At 36.1% G+C, this 19,812-nt stretch overlaps 1 protein-coding gene across 4 annotated transcripts; it reads right to left on the minus strand.

Annotated features, from left to right (window-relative positions):
• Positions 1–235: 235 nt before the first annotated feature.
• LOC142337897 (uncharacterized) lies at positions 236–16,193 on the minus strand. 4 transcript variants are annotated; one of them, XR_012758958.1, is made up of 3 exons: positions 11,022–11,614; positions 6,352–7,882; positions 236–1,625 (listed from the first exon to the last, which is right to left on the minus strand). XR_012758958.1 is itself a non-coding variant. In XM_075387525.1 (3 exons), exons 1-2 carry the CDS (start codon positions 11,038–11,040, stop codon positions 6,525–6,527), a joined length of 1,377 nt encoding a protein of 458 aa, XP_075243640.1. In that variant the 5' UTR covers positions 11,041–11,614; the 3' UTR covers positions 236–2,139; positions 6,510–6,524. The 4 variants fall into 4 exon arrangements, 3 of the variants coding, with proteins under 3 accessions (XP_075243640.1, XP_075243641.1, XP_075243639.1); XM_075387525.1 differs by having other exon boundaries at positions 236–2,139; positions 6,510–7,882; XM_075387526.1 differs by lacking the exon at positions 236–1,625 and adding an exon at positions 16,179–16,193 and having other exon boundaries at positions 6,307–7,882; positions 11,022–11,044.
• Between the last annotated feature and the right edge of the window lie 3,619 nt (positions 16,194–19,812).

Raw genomic sequence — 19,812 nt, forward strand, 5'->3', positions numbered from 1 at the left:
TACCAACAATAGAAACAACACAAGCTGCCGATGGTCCACGAAATTAGTTGGTTTAAAACGAACACTAAAATTTGCAGAAACTATGCACACAGCATCACCTGGATATTTTTGAGCTGAGCTCTCTCTTATTTTTCATTTAAATTGCAGCTGCACATAAAAAAAGACGATAACGTTAAATACAGCAGAGGCACAGTTCTCATACATTACGCAAATAAGTTTATAAAAATCACGCAAATTCTTTAAAAATGCGTTAAATTCAACTGAATCATAACTGAAATAAGTCTATATCGTAAGCAAAAAGAACAAATAGACAAAACAGTCAATGATCTAATGCTGTTCTTAATTAGTTCAAGGCCAAAATTAGTGAAGCATTTGCGGGGTCAAGACTCACAACAGTTCTCTTTTTGCGTCTTCTAAACATCCACCGATTTTCACTGTCCAATTTGTCAATATAGCTAATGGTAGCACTGCCCAGATTTATAATAATAACCGCCAAATGATCTCCAAATATGAACAAATCCATATCTCTATTCATTTCTTTGATAAATTTAATAACATTCAATTTGCACGTTTCCGCATATTTCATATGAAGCAAGGATCCCTTATACGAAACACTGAGCAATTTCAAACTTGTCTGGTACTCCAAAAGGCGCTTTAACTCGACTTCAAGCTTACCGTGGTCTTCCTCATCACGGCCCGCCAAATTGAAATTCAGCCCATGCAACGAAAATTGTAATGACTCCATCAAATTTCTTTCAAAGTAGCAGGAAGCAAGTCGTGAACACCCATACAAACACAAGTATTTGATATGGTCACACAAGGCGAGATATTCAAGGTTGCTGTAATTGGTATCAACAGTATGACAACATTCTGGCAACTGAAGGTCACCGCATGACCTAAGTGAACCGCGTATTGACATAACCTTAACAGCAGGGAATAGATGGATAAAAAACCTATCTGCTGCTCTAGTCCTTTTAAAAGCATCGACTTCGATTGACAAGCAAGTCACGTTTCGCATCGCGTTTTCTAACGGTAGAGACCATAGGTAGTGAAAGCGCAAAGCAAGCCGCGATATCTTCATACTTTGTATAAATTGGATAGACTCAGAATCATAGAACAGGTACGCCAGAGTATCAATTTTAGGAACCCTAATTTTGTTCGAATCGGCTTGGGAAAGGCCGGGAGTATGAACTATAATTTCAGTTGACGCGTTGCAGCAGTCAGCAATATGTGCGAAAAGTCTGTTCTGATATTCTGGTGGATAAAAGGCTCCAAAATGTCGAAAAAAGAAGAACTTGAAGTACAGCAATCTAATCTGGCTATCAATAATCGGTCGAATTCGACCAATAAAATTAATAGCTCCTGAATCCTGGAACCCCGCGTCTATAAAGATATGAAGCTTATCAACTTTCCAAGTTACACCTCTTTGTAAAAGATACATGCAGTAAGCCTCATCTTTTTTGCATAAGGAGGAGTTTCCGATTGCAATTGAAACTTTCAAGAGACATTGTTCGATTACATGAAAGAAGTGCACGCACGTCCGCTGCAAGTTTCGAACACTCTTGGTAGAACCGAACAGCGACACGCTCCTTTCGTATGCATAATGCTCCACGCCCGAGGTCAAACTGTTCGTAGAGTCAATTAGCCACTGACATATTTGTTCAGTGATATTATCGGGCAAGCTCTGAATTGTAGTGTAAAACACTTCAGTCATTGTAGATAAAATATGATGAATTATTGAATTATCGTCAAAAAAATGATTGATGGAGGAACAATTGCCGCTCTTTTGCTCAGGAGATAATTTGGAACAAAATAATGCTCGTTTATACAACGCAGGGAAGGTCAACTTATTACAAATTTGTTTTCTAAAGTTGATGTACTGTAAACAATATAGCATTACGCTGGTTATACTCTTTCAACATCAATTCGTTCGATATGGAAGTAAATTGAACCAAAAGCAACCATCAATTAAACTTAGTTTAGCCATAGTTGGAAAACATGCATTTTCCAAACGTTTACAAAATGCATTTTTTGAGATGCTGAGACGAGAACAACGTGGGTAGACAAATTTGAAAAGCTGTGTCAAGTGTTGAAGTAAACCAAAAAAATTTCTGTATTTCTCACAAGATGAGTTCCAAACTACCGAATTTTCTGTAAGGATTATATGAAGCAGATCTCCCTAGAAAACGTGAACATTAAAATCTCCTATTTAGGTCATTCAAAGAAATATATCAAAGAAAACACTTAAAAATCTTAGCTATCTTGTTGTAAAATGTGTTGTTAGATGATGATGATGATGAAGATTTGTTTGACCAGTTTTTTCTGTCCTCAAAACTGGTAAGGGAGTTCATTAGAAGGATTTGCAGAAAAGGAGAGTTTTCAATTTCTTCATAAAATTCTCGTATGCCCCTTCCATTCTGAGATATTCGGGTTGTGCATTCCAACTCTTGGCTCCCTGATAGGCGAAGGAACGCCTTGTAGTCTCATTTGTACACTTTGGAAGACGAAAGAGTGATTGTCGAGCTGTAGATCTTGATTCTGTATTCTTCTCAAACATTTCAAGGAGGTAAAGTGGAGCTGTTCTTCTATCAACACTAAACATTATACATAAACACTTGAACTCAATGCGCTGGGCGACTGGTAACCAATGAAGCTGAAATAGTAGTTTGCTTGCAGACACCAAACGATTCGTTTGAAAAACAAATCTAGCAGCACTGTTCTGCATCTGTTGTAGCTTTTTCATCAGTTTTCCGCTAATTCCGATGTAGAGGGCGTTGCAGTAATCTAAACAAGAAAGAACAAAACAGCAGGCTAAAGATTTTCTTTGCTCAAAATCGACCAGGTTTTTTATTCCATATAACTTTTTTGGCTTCAAATAACACTGACGGCACACGTTGTTCACTTGCTTTTCAAGCGTTAAATTTTCGTCCAAGAAAAAACCCAGTAACTTGACGCATTTGCTGATTTCAATATTTGAAGAGAGAAACGTAAAATTTGTCGGATAGGGGTTCTTGTCTCGTAAGGTCTTGAAAAATATCATTTCTGTTTTTGTCACATTAATTTTCAGTTTGAGTTCTTCAAATTTTTGAATCACAGCTGTAATTATGCCTTCAACTTCTTTATCTTCTGTGAAATTAAAAATAAATTGACTGTCATCCGCGTAGAAATGATGTTTTACCTTCATTCCACCAAGAAGGTCCATTACAGGCTTAAGATATAACGAAAATAGAACCGGCCCTAGAATAGAGCCTTGAGGCACTCCAGACTGTGCAATCAACTCCCCAGATATTGAATTTTTGACTTTTACCTGTAATTTGCGTCCATGCAAGTAACTTCTAAAAAATTTCAAAACAGTTTCTTCAAAACCGTATTCCTTCATGAGAATATCCAATAAAGTATCAAAGTCAACCGTGTCAAAAGCACTTGTTAAATCCAGGCTCACAAGCAAGGCTAATTTCTTTTCATTCAAAACTTTGTTGAGCTCTCCGACTATATAAATAAGAGATGTCTCGGTTGAATGGTGTTCACGATACGCCGACTGATACACTGGCCACAGTGAAAAACTTGATAAATAACTTTTCAACTGATAAAGAACAACTTTTTCCACCACTTTGGAAAAAATTCGTAAATTGGTAACTGGTCTGTAGTTCGATAGCGCATTTTGGTCACCTGTTTTGTAAAGAGGTACAATTATGCCACGCTTCAATTCATTTGGGAACACACCTGACTGAAGAATGCAGTTTACCATATCAGAACATAGAGATGAATACTTTGTTGCAAAATACTTGAAAAAGACGGCAGGTGCAAAGTCATTAGGCGACGTTGAATTTGAAACTTTGGTTACAATACTTTCGATTTCTTCACTAGTAACTGTTTGAAAACTTTTCCAGTGGTTAAAAGATTTATCGAGCAAGACTAGAACCAGATGTGAGTCAATAGATGAACGTACTTTTCCAACTTTGTCCACAAAAAAACTGTTAAAATCATTTGCAAGTTTTGTGTGATCAGTGGAGTCTGGCAAAATCTTTTCTTTCCGCTTGAAAATTTGATCAAAGGTCATAAACCTAATACGAGAGTTATCACTGTTCAGTCTACTTGTGAGGTATTCAGAACGTTTTTTACATAATAAATCATAATATGAAACTAAGTGGCTCTCAAACCGCACTTCGTTTTCGGTAATTGGATTTTTCTTAAAATTTCGTTCAAACTTTCGCTTCAGTCTTTTAGATTGTATACACTCATCATCAAAATAACGTGGTTTGTTATACTTCTGGACTGATCTCCGATAGTTTGCCAAGCACTCGCGGGTATCATCTAAAGAGTCATAAAATGCCGAGAAACATTTGTTTACGATTTCCCATTCCGTAGACAATAAATGAGGACCTACTGTCTCATTTTAAATGAGGAGCTACTGTCTCGTTGTTAGAATTATGAGACTAAAGAACGATAGAAAATTTGTGCATTTATGTTGGATATAACAAAATGCTTTTAAAAATGTTTTCATCTTTTTAATCCTTTTCATCTTTTCAACTTAAATTTCAAATTTTTGCATTCTTGAAAAGATTGAATAATTTCACAACCTTTCACTTCTTCACTAAAAGCATTCAGCGAAAACATGCTGCCTCCTGACACTCAATTATAAACACGCTAGAATACCAAAGTTCAGCAATACTTTCGCGCATAAGATGGAAGAATTGAAAATCTGACATCTCATCTTCGTGTCAGTTCCCATGTTTCCTTGATTTTACTGTAGCAAAACTCGAATTCAGCCAGATAAAGGCAAAACTGATTTCAAGACTAAAGTGAGAACCAGGAAACGTGGGAAGCAAAAAGAAAAACCAAAAATTACAAAACCAGCAACTTGTGGGAGTCACAAGTTTTCACAAATTTTTAACCACAACCTAGGCACCAGAAAGCACTTTCTCTTACTTTATTGAAAGACAATAAGTTTCATAATTTTAAAAAAAACCGAAATAAAAAATGATAAAAGTTGTAGAAGTGTCTAGAATCTCATTCTCCATGTATAGTCAGTTTGTAATATATTGGTTCTCATCTATATAAAAACGGTACCTTAAATTTCCTCAGCTTGCTGTTTAAAAACAAAATGAAACTAATGAACATCATTCAAAGATTTTTTTTTCCGATTAATACTTTCCGTATAAAATTGTTTAATCATTCTCCGAGACTCATCGAAATGCTTTTAAAAAATCAATGGTATTATCGCAAGGGTCGAACAAATATGGCTATCGCCCGAGGGCATTAAAGCTAAGGTTGTATTTCATCAGAATTTTCAGTCAAAAAAATTTATATGCCGGAAAAATACCACTTTCAAATTCAAACCTCACAATCTCAAACTGGAACTCCAACAGTCTTGCAAACACCCTACCGCATGACCAGAAAACCAATAGTAAGTTTCTTTCAAAATCCAAACAGCCCACCCAACCCATTTTGAATTGAAAGACTAGATATTCCGAACCACTCTAATTAGCCATTTCCCATTAGACAAAATTGACTTAACTTCAAAACTGTTCATCTTCGACATTTCTTCGTACTACCGAACAAAAACATGGACCATTTTCAAGGCTCTTTGGGCTATGAGCATTCAGACGATCTCGTCACTGATCTGCTATGCCTCATAAATTTTGCGATCGTGGATGACGATGAAGCAGGCATCAGTCGCAGAGACGAAAGTCAACGAGGGAAACGAGAGCAATTCATACCAGAAACTGCATTTAAATAAAAAAGTACTTCTAAAAACCGATAACGTTCCGGTAAACAATTTCTGCGCGGTCATCAAGAGACGATTCAGCCTTGACCAGATGTACCCCGATTTCAGAGAAGCTGAATTACAGCATCTCAATCGGAGAGCAAATAATCTCCCTAATTTGACCAATAAAAGCGCTTACAATATTGTCAATATAAAAGAGCGATGTTCAAATAGTGAGAGGAAACTATCCCCGTTTTACTGATTTCACGCACCTGCCGAAAAAACGAGTTAAGGAAGATGGGTTCTCCCGAATGAAATCAGCTTAGTATAAGCAAAAATGTACAGTGAAACAACAGCAAAAACTTAAAGAATTCAACACTTAAACACGACACTTTTTGCCATCTACAATTGACAATTGTAAATCCCTAGATCACTACATACTAATGCAACGTGCAGTGAATCCTCTTATTAGGACATTCAAACTATTATCAAGTCCATTGACTTGACTTATTCATACAGGCTAATGAAAAAATGAACACAGATGAAGGTATGGGAGCGGAAACAATTGTTAAATGGAATTATATACTGCGAAAAAAACATTAATCACAAATATAAATTCTAGTTTTGTCAGTGGCTTATGAAACCAAGGGTGAAGCATTCATGTGTTGAAAATAAGCAAGTATCCCAGCTGACTCAGCATTTGAAATAAGAGCCGTTTCTCTAGAAGCAAAGATGAAGCTAAACTAAATAGAACTTTTGACTAGAAATGACTACAACTTCGGAAGTTTGTTTGATAATGTACTTGTTTTGTACTATTCTATAGAGGCAGAGTTAGCGCAGCCCTTCTAGGGTCAAGGCTGACGAATCGGTCGCCTCTTCGTCTCCACTGCCAGCCATTAACACAGTCCAACTTATCAATGAATTTGATGACTCGATCCGGCAAATTTCGATTTATTACAGCCAAGTCATTCCCAAAAATAAACAGCTCAAAATCTATCATGCGACTTCTAATGGCATCAATTAAATTAATTTTGCAGGTCACTAAACGGTTTCTATCATGAAGTGATCGAATATTACCAATTAAGACACTGAGCACTTTCAATTCGGTCTGGTACTTCAAAAGCCGCTGCAAATCGACTTCAATCTTATCGTGATCTTCCTCATTACGACCACCAAAATCCAAATTGAGGCCGTGCAAGAAAAACTGCAATGACTCCATAAGCTCACTATCGAAATAAGTCGATCCGGGGGGTAAAGAACCGCGCAACCCCAAGTATTTGATGTTTCGACAGCCGGAAATGTGACGCAAATTGCGGTAATCAATATACACTGTTTCACAACAATCAGGCAACTGAATCGAATTGTTATCTTTCCCAGAACCGACATGTAATCTTAATACTTTAAGTGCAGGGAACAACTTGACAAAGAAGTCATTATCCCAGATAAAACGATCGTCATTAAGTGACAATGAAGTCACGCTTCGCATTGGGTTGTCCGGTAACGGATCATCTCTACGGCCAAAAGTACGCCCTATCTGTAAAATAAGGTGTGAGATATGCAAGTCTTGCATGGCTGCGGCTGGAATGTTATCCAACTCAAATTGCAGGACCGAAAAACTATCAATTTTAGGGACTCCAATTTCGGTGAAAACGGATCCTGATACCGCAGGTGTGTTAACTATAATTTCAGTCGATGCGTTGCAGTACTCAGAAATCAAAGAAAAAAATGCATTTCGAAAATCTGGAAGAACCCATTGAGAAGAATGTGCAACGGGATATTCAGAGAAGTTGAAATACAGCATCCTGATTGGACTGTCAATCATCGATCTAATTTGATCAATGAAATTGCCCACAGCCGAGTCTTTGTACGCCAAATCTATTAAGATGTAGAATTTATTCACCTTCCAATTAAACCCATTTGTTAAGAGATAGTTGCAAATTGATTCTTCTCTTTCAAACCAGAAAGAGCTTCCCACTACAACAGGTATTTTCAAAAATAACCGTTCGATTAAATTGAAAAAATGAGAACAAGTCAACTGTAAACTCCGAACACTTTTAGTTGCTATGAACAGCGAAACCCTCATCTTTCGTACAGGAAGAGGGGGATTGTGAACAGAATCGATCAACAGTTGGCATATCCTCTCAATTATGTCATCCGGCAGAGAAAGAATTGTCGCTAAGGAGGTTATTCAAACGGCCATTTAATGAATTTACAAAAACAGAACGTGTAACCTACCCTGTCTCAGATTAAGTCAATCGATTATTCTAATAATCAATGAGGCTCGGTAATGTGTGATCGCATATAAGGTTCCGACCGCGCTCATCCAGAATTTTGGCATAATTGTCTACCAAAGGAGGAACAGGTAGAAAAACACAAAAACAAAGTATTCTTCAACAAAAAATTGGTGCATGAACGAAAAAATAGCCTATAAAGTAAATAACTCAGGGAAAAAATGATGCACTAGATTGATGAGATATGCCAATATTAAGAAAGCAGGTCAAGACCAACAGCAAAATCAAAACAACAACAAACATTAACTCACCAGAAAAGATATGGGACGAGTCCCTAATACGGCTTGGTAACAATTAGACAATAAAGATCAAAAACAGTAAAGTTGAAATATTCGCTTATTTTTAAAAACAATTTACATGAAAGCAATGAAAACCAAAAGAAATCAACAAAAATATCACTTTGGTTTACATTTACCAATGCTTCTATAGAAGCGAATTAAGAACTGTCGGTATTCCATTTTTTATGCGGTTAAAAAAGAACAAAAATCAATTAAAACTTGCCACAAAACATTTGCGAAGCCGTAAAGGCCTCACTTACTTCAGTCGTCAAAATATGATCGATTGCACCTTCGAACACCGATAATGTATTATGCGACCTCTCATTAATAAAAATAGATAACAAGCAGACAAAAAAATGGCGAAATTAAATAATACTTGATTTTTTTTAAAAAATTTTTCCAAGGACATGAAAGTCATTAATTACAAAATGAAATAATTAAACAGATTCTTTTAATTTACAAACGAAGCCTTTGAGACCTGTAATCATCCAGAAAAAGTCTACAAAGAGAACGTCAAATATGAATATCAAAAAAAAATTACTTTTTTTTGTGAAGAACCCGTATCGAAGCCAGTAAATTCATAACGAATTCTTTACAAACAATAGAGTTTGTGACAGTAATCCTTTTTGATAACATCTGTTGGCATCAATAATGTCATATTTGGCCTGTAATTAACGAGACAAGGAAACACAATTAAAGGAACAAAATTGCAGTTTTTTTGAAAATTGTTTTCGAAGTCAAAAGTCATCAGACATCTTCTAATATCAAAATATCGACTCGTCTATTCTTGCATAAAAAGCCAATGAAACCGGTTCAATGTTCGGGAAAATTCATACGACTAAAAAGACAAAGTAAAAACGACAGTTAAAGACAAAATTTTAAAAAAAATCAATTAAATTCTTCGAGAAGGTAGTGTCGAAACCGTAAGAAACCATAATCTATATCTTTAAGGATTTAAATATTTTCAATTTTGCCTCATTTCGAACGCCAATAAGGTAATTTATGAAATGTCAATTAGGTGATAATGTGACAAATCTAGTAAACATGAAAAATGGGAAAAAACCTAAAAATAAAAAAGTGAAATCTTGTAGTATCAAAGCCAGAAAACCCGAAACTTAAGGCGTAAAACGGCAATAAAGGATGAATTTGAATTCAGTAGAAAGAAGAAGCATTCTTTCAATGCTAACACTAAGCTACAATTTGACCAAATTAAAAGAAAAATGGAGGCAAAGTTCAATAAGCCATCATTTTTTATTTGAAAATCAAATATTTTTAAAAGTCAAAACGACCATAGGTTTCAAGTAATAAACTAGATAAATAATTTGGAGCTAATTAGGAAGCCAATTGGACCTATCACTAGTGCGCTTTGATTTGAACTGCCCAGTTATTTAATTAATATAAAAGAGATCGAATTTTTTTAATAAAAAAGACCGACTGATTACAATCCGAATTATTTTTGGATTGTAACAGTCCAAGATTGTTCCAAAACTAGCCCTGCTAATGCTGTTCGTCCATAAAGAACACTTAATTTTTCGAATGTCATAGATATAGATATTTTGTTAGTTAAAAAATCAAAAATAAATTCTTGCGTTTTTGATAATCAACGAATAAAGTTAGCAAAAAACACCAAAGTTTTAATTAGAGAGCACTCGCAGAGGAGGTTGAAGTAGAAATAGCCCCATTTCCAGTCTACAAAGATTGTGTAAGTGGTGTTTGGAAGTGCACTTCCTGCAAATTTAATCAATATAAACTAAAGAAACTTATTTCGTGCTGTTTTTGATGAAAAAGTCTGAATTTCGTAAAATATTTAGCCGAATTTTTGAAGAAATTAAATAGCCGACAATATTTTTTGTCTTTTAAAATAAAATCAACAACACATTCTTGAAAAATTTTACCAAAATTGGCAAAATCTTAGCCAAAAATTTCGAAAAAAGTGGTTAAAATCAACGAAATTCACTCTATTTTCTCAAAAGTTTAAACCTCGATAACTCTCTGTAAAACACGAAAATCAAGATAACCTTTTAAATTCCATATCCTACGCTGGACAAGCTTTCTAATAATGCCAGTCTCAACTCTCTGCGATGAATATATCGATCGGCCAAAATTGTCTGAACAAAAAACCCATTTGAGCATATAGTTCCTCCCCCCTCAAGAGGGGTCAGAACAATAATAATATTAATTTTGGTTCCTGCGTAATCGCAGCTGAACAGCATTAGGCTACAGTGGCCCTATTTACAAGCTGTTCTAAGCTGCCCTTCTTATTATTAGATTTCTAGATTACCATGTACCCATAAAATGTTAGAATTTAAAAAAAAACCGCCTAAAATGAGCAGCGTATGGGTTCTCAAATGAGACAAGATTTCGAAGCTGATTCATGGACAACATATAAAAATCATATATGGGAGTGAGTTCTTGGCAATCATACCAAGATCATATTACAAATTCTTGCAGAGCCTTAAGTAACCATATATGGTTCTTTAATATTAAGAAACGCCAACACGGGCTGTGCACTATTTTTTGTGTTACAAATTCAATTGAGAGCAAATTTAAGTCTGGCTTATACTAGAACTTAGGCCTAATCTATCCGCTCTAATCTGAAACATATCCATCAGAGAGTTTATAGACATACTCCGTTGTCACGTTTTCAGTACCGAAAAAATCGGTTCCAACTTTTGCACTCCAATACATAAACATTGTAATAGATTGGCTTAGTTGTACAAAATGGCTGCCGTTTGAATAACTAACCAGTCCACAAATTACTCATCCTTCTAACATCGAATCACGCTCACAGGTGATCCAAAACTGAGTTTTTGTTAAAAATAAATAAAAGCACGAATAGTCGCAAAACAATTTTATCAACCGACGACAAACTGTTATACAATAACTTTCGCAAATGTGCTCGGCTGAAACTGATTGTCTATAAATCTATTTTAAGTCAATTTCCGTTTGAAATTTGGGCTACTAGAGCCAGACAATAACAACAACCCAGTTCAAATGCACGAATTCAGTTCAGTATAATACAATCAACGATGAATTTGGGAAGTAAATATTATAGTTTGCATTTCACGCTTTCAGTTACTAGAAAATTATTTAACTTAGATTCTTCGCAGGATGTTTTCGATTTGGCAGGTTTGAAGAATGTTAACAATCCGTAAAAACAAGGTATTTTTGAGGGCAAAATTACGCACGTCTTAAGGTATCGGAATAAGTGATCCACGACAATTTTGAGGCTCAACCTCAAATAGAACTAATATGCAATCGGTTAATTTGAAACGTATGAAAATCAAAGCTACTATACCAACTACTAAACCAAAGCAACTGTAAAACCAAAGCAGCTAACAAAATCAAAGCAACTACTAAATCAGATCAGCTGCTAAATCGAAGAAAGTAATTCAGACCAACCAATTACGCAAGATGGCCGTTGCAAACAAAAAACAGCTTTTATAAGAACCATTTAAAACAGAAGTCAAAACCGTTCAACAAAAAACTGCAATATGATGTTAGTTAATTGTTAAAAATAATTACTCAATGCTAAAAGTAAACGGACTAGATTAATTGGTATAAACTTCGGCGACCTGTATTTTTCACACCTATTCTTTTAACCCGCTATGATATAACCTCGGTTTGTTAACCCCTATACCACTTAACCCCGCAATAAATGAACCCCTAAATTCCAAATTGTTTCACCCAATTTTAAGACCCCTGTAAACGAGGATAATCAGGTCTAAATTAATTCTAACTAGAACGTTAAGTGCAGATCAAAATCGTGGTGAAATGAGTGTTGAATAAAACACTTTCCGATCCCACTCATTTCACCCCAAAATTAAACATCAACGAACTAGTTATCTAATCAAGTACCTAATTAGGTATTTAGTATAAATGCGTAGCGAATCGAACAGTTTTTATTTTGTTTCATCCTGAAATCAGCATAACTGCCGACTTTGATTTCACCATTTCTACCAAAAACAAATAAATATTGGTACTAGAAGCTTATGAGTTTTACGTTAAAAACAAAGCCAAAAGTGTCGCGTATCCGCATTTACAAAAGATAAGCCAACATATTCGCGGTGGTTGGTACAATCATAATGCTTTCATTGGAAAGCCAAACACTCGAAAAAATATTAAGACTTAAAAACTGATACAAAATTAACTCCCGCAGCAGCTGTAGCCTCCGCAAACCTATCATTAACCGACGTTACTCCGACACAAAATGCGTTGCAGTCGCAACCCGAATTAAAACAAACATCGCGGCACCTAAGAAAAGTTATGGAAACAGTGTCGAGGCATGAACCATCCGACCGGCATTTTGATACACTCGATAGGTTTATAAAGATTTATACATGTTCTCGGTCATGCTCTTGCTTATTTATATGCTATCCTTCCAAATGAATCAGAAAAAAACGTACGGCCAATTACTTGATGCCTTAGCAACAATTGCGCCAAATTGTCAGCCCAATGAAGTTTTAGTTGACTTTGAACTTGCCCGTATTAATTTATTCAAAAACTACTACCTAAAATCAATGATATCAGGATGTAATTTGCATCTAACCAAGTGCAAAAAATTTAGAGAATTGATATAAAAAACTTGTTTCAGAAAATCATGAAGATGCCCTGGCTCTTAAAATGAACTGCTCTCGTGTATAAGGAATGCGAGCAAATCCTTAGAAGGTAGTGTTCAAGAAATAACTAACGTAGCAGATCAACAGAAAGTAGATAGATTTATTGGAAAATAGACGAGCTTTCTTTATACTTTTAATCAATTTATAACAAGTGTCCGCCGTTGAATCGTGCTCCCACAGCCGCCCGAAAAAAGGAGAGAAACGCTGTTGAGGGTGGTCACTTCGGAATATAAGCCCTTTTCATTGGATCCCACCCCGGAACTTGGGATCTGTCGACTTATCTGCAAAAACAAGCTTTCGAAAAAAATGACTCTTGATTTCTTCAGCCAGGCAAAAAAATCCTAGAAAGAAGTTTCTGAAAAAAATAAGGTTTCAGAAATTGATGGAAGTTTACAAGAACGAAACCGACATCCATTTCTTATTTCTTTAGGGCTATTTCCAGTTTGTCTCAGATTTGTAATGGAAAAATCGTGTGTGTGTGTGTTATCGAGCCCACTGAGTGTCCTCACGGAGTTACGTCGAACCCTCATATTGAGTCTCGCTAGGGGAATTTGATCCTGGGCCTTAACCCTAGGATGGGACCCCTAATTGGAACACAGTTTGGCAACACTTAGAAATATAACTTGTCTACAACGTACCTGTTTATCAGTCTTCAAGACTGACACAGCTTTCTAAATTTGTCAATTCACATTAAGATGCAATATAAACGAAGTCAAACTTGTCAAGTACTTTTTCGATCGCAGGCGTAAAGCTAAAGTAGCCGTCTCGTTATTATTCTTAGATTTACAGTTTAATGCCTACTCTTGAAAGTCAGTAGTTTTTTGTTAATTTCGTCCTTTGAATTTTAGCTTTGCTAAATGTTCATTTGGACGCCGAAATAGATACAAAACTGCTGTTCTAAACCAATTCCGTGGTGAATAATTAGCGAGGTTAAATGACTGCCAGGTGACAAATAGTGTTGAATTATAGAGGTTAATAAATCAGAGGGAGAAAACGCAGAAAAGTAAACTTTTTAAAAAGGAAATCGTTTTTGCAATGATAAGATCCGTGTAAATCGGAATATAAAAACAAAACATCAAAAGTCATTAAAAAAACTGTCCTAGAATATAGACACTAAATTAGTTTGAAGGTGTTCCCATCATTCCTTTCACTACAAAAAAAAACATAATATGCGGTGGCCTGTCACATGTAAGACATTCATTAAGTCACATACATGAAAATAAGCTAAAAAAACGTTATTCGGCAAGCTCAGAATGAAGTTAAGGAGATCAATAAAATAAAAAGCACCAAATATTCATCAAAATCTTCTTTTAAAAGATCTCTACTCCGTACTGTAATTTCATTCAACAACAGGCTTTCCACATGCGCCACAAACGCAAAATTTCAGTTTTCCTAATTCGTAGTCAATCCAGGTTTAAAATAAATCAAGATCTAACTCAAATTTGGCTGCAAAACATTCAAAATAATATGTAACGATTTTATATCAAAACATGGCTACATTGTTTTGTCTTCTGAGACTTGAAAAACAGAAACACCACAGCTTACCCATAGCAAAACAATCTCAAAAAATCCTAGATACAGGCGAAAAAATCTTTCAAACCTCAACCGTAAAAAGTGTATCGTAATCGGTTCTTAGAAAGTAAGAATAACTTTCATGTGAGCCAAAAAAACTTCTTTTTCTCGTACTCAAGGCTGGTATAGTCCAAAAATGATAAAAATTTGCTGTGACATGAATTTTGAAAAAATGTTTTAAATTTAAATTGAAATCATTAAGCTTTAACAATTAGTTGATGTTGTCAAGGAAATGTTGGCTTTTGCTCCTCATATCGGCGGCATTTGGGAGCGATTAGTGTAGATATTTAAACTGTCTCTAATGTCATCGGATCAAGAACGCTCACCGATGGAATTTCATGTACCCTTAAGTGTAAGATTGAAGCAATTATGAACTCTAGACTCTTGAAAAACGTTCCAAGTGATATGAAAGATCCCTTACCTCATCCGCCAAATCATTTTCTTAAAGGTAGGTCTTCCGTCAACTTGCCTCCTGGCGTTTTTATTGGAGCCGAAAAGAACATCTCAAAAGCATGGCGTAAATCGCAGCAAATAGCTATACAATTCTGGAATCGTATTTTGCAAGAGTATCTTTCAGGCCAGCAAATCATTCAAGTCCAAATGGAACAGAAGTTCAAGTAATCTGAAGGTCAATGATTTAGTATGGATCTTTGAGGACTTCACGCCCCGAGGCCTTTGGCGTGTTGCCAGAGTAGTCCAAGTTTTTCCCAGAGATGATAGGTAGTCTCGCACAATCAAACTGAAAACTAAGCGATGAAAGCATTAGCGTGGTCGTAAAGCCGAGCAAGCCTTTTCCCGACTAATTCTTGAACTCAAAAACCCTTGATTACCCTTAAATGTCAACATCGCAATTGTCGGTTGATTCTTCAAAATAAATTTGACACTCCTTATCACCAAGTCGTCTTAACCTAGTATTTCGCAGAGGTTCGTCTTAAATCCCTCTTTCTATTTGGCTCTTTTAATTCTTGTGGTTATTATTTTAGTTGGCTCGTTTTCACAAAACCACCTGATTAGATTTGTACTCTTACACTTCGATTACCGTTATTTTGAAATTTTTTAATTATTCAGCTGGATAGAGGATTCAAGACGTTGCCCTTCAACTGTATTATTCTTTCGTTTGCAATCCTACAAATGAAACCGACGATGTCAAGAACACATTGACTTTTGCTCGATTTCTGAAAGAAAAGCCAGCAAAAAATTGACACAACCATCATCATCAAACTGGACGGAAGTAGCTGACTTCCGGAAAACTGTAGCAACAAAAGTAAGCAAAACAAAACGGATCCGAATGGCGTTATTAATCAAAAACAGTTCCAAAATCATAAGATCTAATGCACCCCTCCTACCATAATTCAATGAGATGTAATTCAAAAAGTTTGCCGATAATTTGAAATGAGCCATTGAAAATCAAGATCTTAACAAATTGCAGTAGCTGTTGCCTCTTCTGTTGCGTATGTTTTGCTGAATTGTTTTTTCAAACCTACTTGAATCATATCCATTGGATTTCTAACAATGGGTTTTATTCAATGTTTCATTTCGAGTAAATATTACGGGTAAATATTGCAACTTACAAGTAAGAAAAGAGTTTTGTAATCTTTAAACCTTAACTTTTCCTCGAGAAATAAAAAAATGACAGTCTCTTCAACAATTGACTAATTTTTCAAGGGCTTTCTAATGACATCACTTTTGGATCTCCCGCAATATTTACAACCGTCCACAACTGACTTCACAAATCATAGGACCAGTATAAAGCAACATGCAATAAATAGAACAGTCCGCATTCCCTGCGCACCCCCCCCCCCCCCCACCCAATGACTCAAGTCCCCCCTAAACGACGTCCCGTAAATTATCTTATTTAGTATAAATGGAAAAAAGCGCAAACCGCGTGCTTTAAAAAACTTTCGAAATCATAATAAATACTCTTTTTTTCAAATCGTAGATCATAGTTCCCTTTTCTAACCTGAATGTTCAAGTGCAGCTGATCATAAAGCTCGGGAATAATTTTCATGCTCGAAATCTTGGATCTATTGTTCCCCCAGTGTTTTTTACCATCCCCCATTACAATTTACATACTGTTATTTAGCACGTTACTGTGTTTCTCTCCCCCGTGTTTTCACCACCCCCAATTAGAATTTACATACTGTTATATAGCACGTTACAATGTAAAAAATAGCACGTGCGCCTTGGGGTAGTAAAAATTCTACGATCACCAAGCTGGGGGGAGGGGGGCGAAACAGAATAGATCCGAAATCTTCCTCGTCACAATCAATCTCTGTATGATCGTATAAGTTTCTGTGCTCCACACTGGTTGCTTTGGCAAAAAAAAACAAGATACAAGAGTAGCGATCATTATCTCAGATTCCTCCCAGAGTATGTTTTAAGTTGGTATACAAAATTGATTCTTCCGGAACTAACATAGCGGCAAGTTACCAAGTTCGAAAATCCACCAATTTCACTGTCAGCTTCAGCAAAGCGGCTGTGTTCACAAATTTGTCATATTTAAGACAAAAACGCACCAGCTTACTTTGAACAACCTCCATGTGCGTCTGGTGAAAAATTAGTTGCACACCTCTTAGCACAGTACAGCCGCCCTTCACCCAAGTCAATTATAAAGCTACATTGTTTTCTCGATTGGAATACAGTTAACTTGGGGCGTAATCATTACCATCAATCCTATGGTTAATTTGAGTTGAATATAAGTCGTTCCAGACAGCCTTCTAAGTATTTCCTCTTTTCCTCACCTCCACAGAGTCCCAAGTTTTGAGCACATCTTGTAAGTTCCTGTCACAGTAGGATTTTGGCACCGTCCGCAATACGAACGTCAAATTGGGACGTTTTTCCTCCTACGGACTCCAGTTTTCAAGCTATGTAAGTAATTCATATCACATAAATGCGTGAATTGTCAACGAAGGATGCGCACAGCAAAAACGGGAGTTAATCACCAAATTAATTTTTATTTTCAGTATATAAAATTAAACAGGTAGAAAAAGAAGCGCGTTCGATGGATCCAGACTAACAGCTTCTTGACATCGTCGCCTTATATCCCAATTATATTCTCTGTCCATCTTGTTTAGCTTCTTGATAGTATGACTGGTCAAGTTTTTATTTATTGCCACTAAATCTCGACTCCAAATTACCAAATCCATATCTGGCCTTCTCTCTTTTACAATATTCGCTAAGTCTTTTGGGAATGATTCCACAAATTTGTTCAAAGATTCGCTTTGAGCTCTAGAGTGCTCGCCGAAGAAATCGATACTAAGAACTCTCAAATGCAATTGGTGGTCTAAAAGTCGACGTAATCCCGCTTCTATATCAAAACTTGGACAACCGCGAAAAAGTTTAATTTCCAAGCAAAATAGAGAACACTTTGGTGATAGCAGCAGAACATTTTCTAAGAAGTCTGACCATTGTTCTTCGCCGTGCAAGCTTAAATATTTGATACTTTCACAATTAGTCAGGAATTTAAGGTTGCTGCATGACGTTTTTACGGCTTCGCATGACTTCGGCAAACAGATTTCATCGCCTATAACTTCAAGTGACTCATGAACAATCAGCTGGAGAACTTTGAGAGAAGGGAAAACTTTGATGATGAAGTCACCATCAAGTGAAACATCCGAGTTGAACTCTAAACACAACACTGTTACCAGTTGCAGTGAATTGCCTCCATTTATAACAGGCAAATATGACTCAACGCATAGTCTAAGCTCCTGGACACCCAACCGATAAATCACTGGAAAGACATCACGATGAAGCGTAACTTTAGAAAGGACATCAACTTTGGGCAAACTAATTTGCATCAATGCTGAATTTTTAAGCGCCAAGCTTGTCTGTATAATGACCCTAGTGTTTACGTTGAAATGATCAGACAGGTAACTATAAATTATGTTAATTTGTTGTATATACCTTGAACTATCACACCAATAGGCAATATTAAGTAGTTTTAAATCCTGATGAATAACGTGTCTAATCCCAGACAAGAAAGCAGAAATAAACTCGCATGTTAAAGTTACAGTCACATAAAAATGAATTTCGTCAATTTTCCAGTAAAAAATCTGATCCATTAAGTAGTTGCAGAATAATTCCTGACTTCTCAATATTTCTGACGTTGCAATCAGAATTGGTACTTTTACAGTGAGAGTTTTGATCAGATCATAGAAATGTGTGCAGGTCAATTGTAAATTTCTCACGTCCAAAGTTGTTTTGAACGGTGACGCATCTACCGAGTGATTGGAATCAATTAAAATTTGGCATATTTTCTCAATGATCATGGCCGGAAGGTGCAGAATAGAACGTGAAAAATTCTCGGCCATTTGTAGCAGAGCAGGAATTCTGAAAAGCAACGGAAAATGACAAACAAAATAAAATGACAAACGATTCAAAAGAGATCTGAGTTCCATTATGCGTGAGGTCGAAAGGATGATGAAGTATTCAAGAAGCGCTGCTCAGAGACTTAGTCGCTCCGGGATTTACCTGTTTATCCCGTTTCTGGGGAAGGAGTCAGATGGTCAGACAAAAATTGGAAAACTGATAAGAGAAAAATCGCATACAAAAGACCAACAGGACCCAAATAAACGCTATACATTCCATTTCAGAGCAATTCAGATTAAGCTTTCAATAAGTGGAACTGTTCCAGACTACGCCCTAAACATACACTCAAACAGTGCATTCAAACAATACAATGAAAGCATCGTTAATTTTGACTCGAGAAAAACGGCCAAACAACTGATAATGGAAGAAGGTAAAATCAAGTTCTATTTACAGAGAAAAAACTGTTTCATTTTGTTTGCATACATTGAATAGAGTATCACGGAAAATTAATATTTACAGAAAATAAAACTAAGTAGAAGAGTAGTTAATAACATGAAACCTATATGGCACAATAACGGTGAAAACAATTCTGGTGAACATCTTTTATACATTTTAAAAAAGGGAGTCTCAAAATGAGAAACACTTTGATTCAAGAAAGTTGTTGCTGACGGCCCTCTAAGTATTTCCTCTTATCCTCAACTCAACAAAGTCCCAAGTTTTCAGCACATCTTGTAAGTTCCTGTCGCAGTAAGATTTTGGCTCACCGTCAGCAATACGAACGTCAAACTGGGACGTTTTTCCTCCTACGGACTACAGTTTTCAAGCTATTTAAGTAATTCAAATCACATAAACGCGTGAATTGTCAACGAAGGATGCGCACAGAAAAAAACGGGAGTTAATCACCAAACTAAATTTTATTTTCAGTATTTAAAATTAAACAGGTAGAAAAAGAAGCGCGTTCGATGGATCCAGACTAACAGCTTCTTGACATCGTCGCCTTATATCCCAATTATATTCTCTGTCCATTTTGTCTAGCT

This window comes from Convolutriloba macropyga, chromosome 4, assembly GCF_964194025.1.
Source record: "Convolutriloba macropyga chromosome 4, txConMacr16.3, whole genome shotgun sequence".
NCBI lineage: Eukaryota > Metazoa > Xenacoelomorpha > Acoela > Convolutidae > Convolutriloba > Convolutriloba macropyga.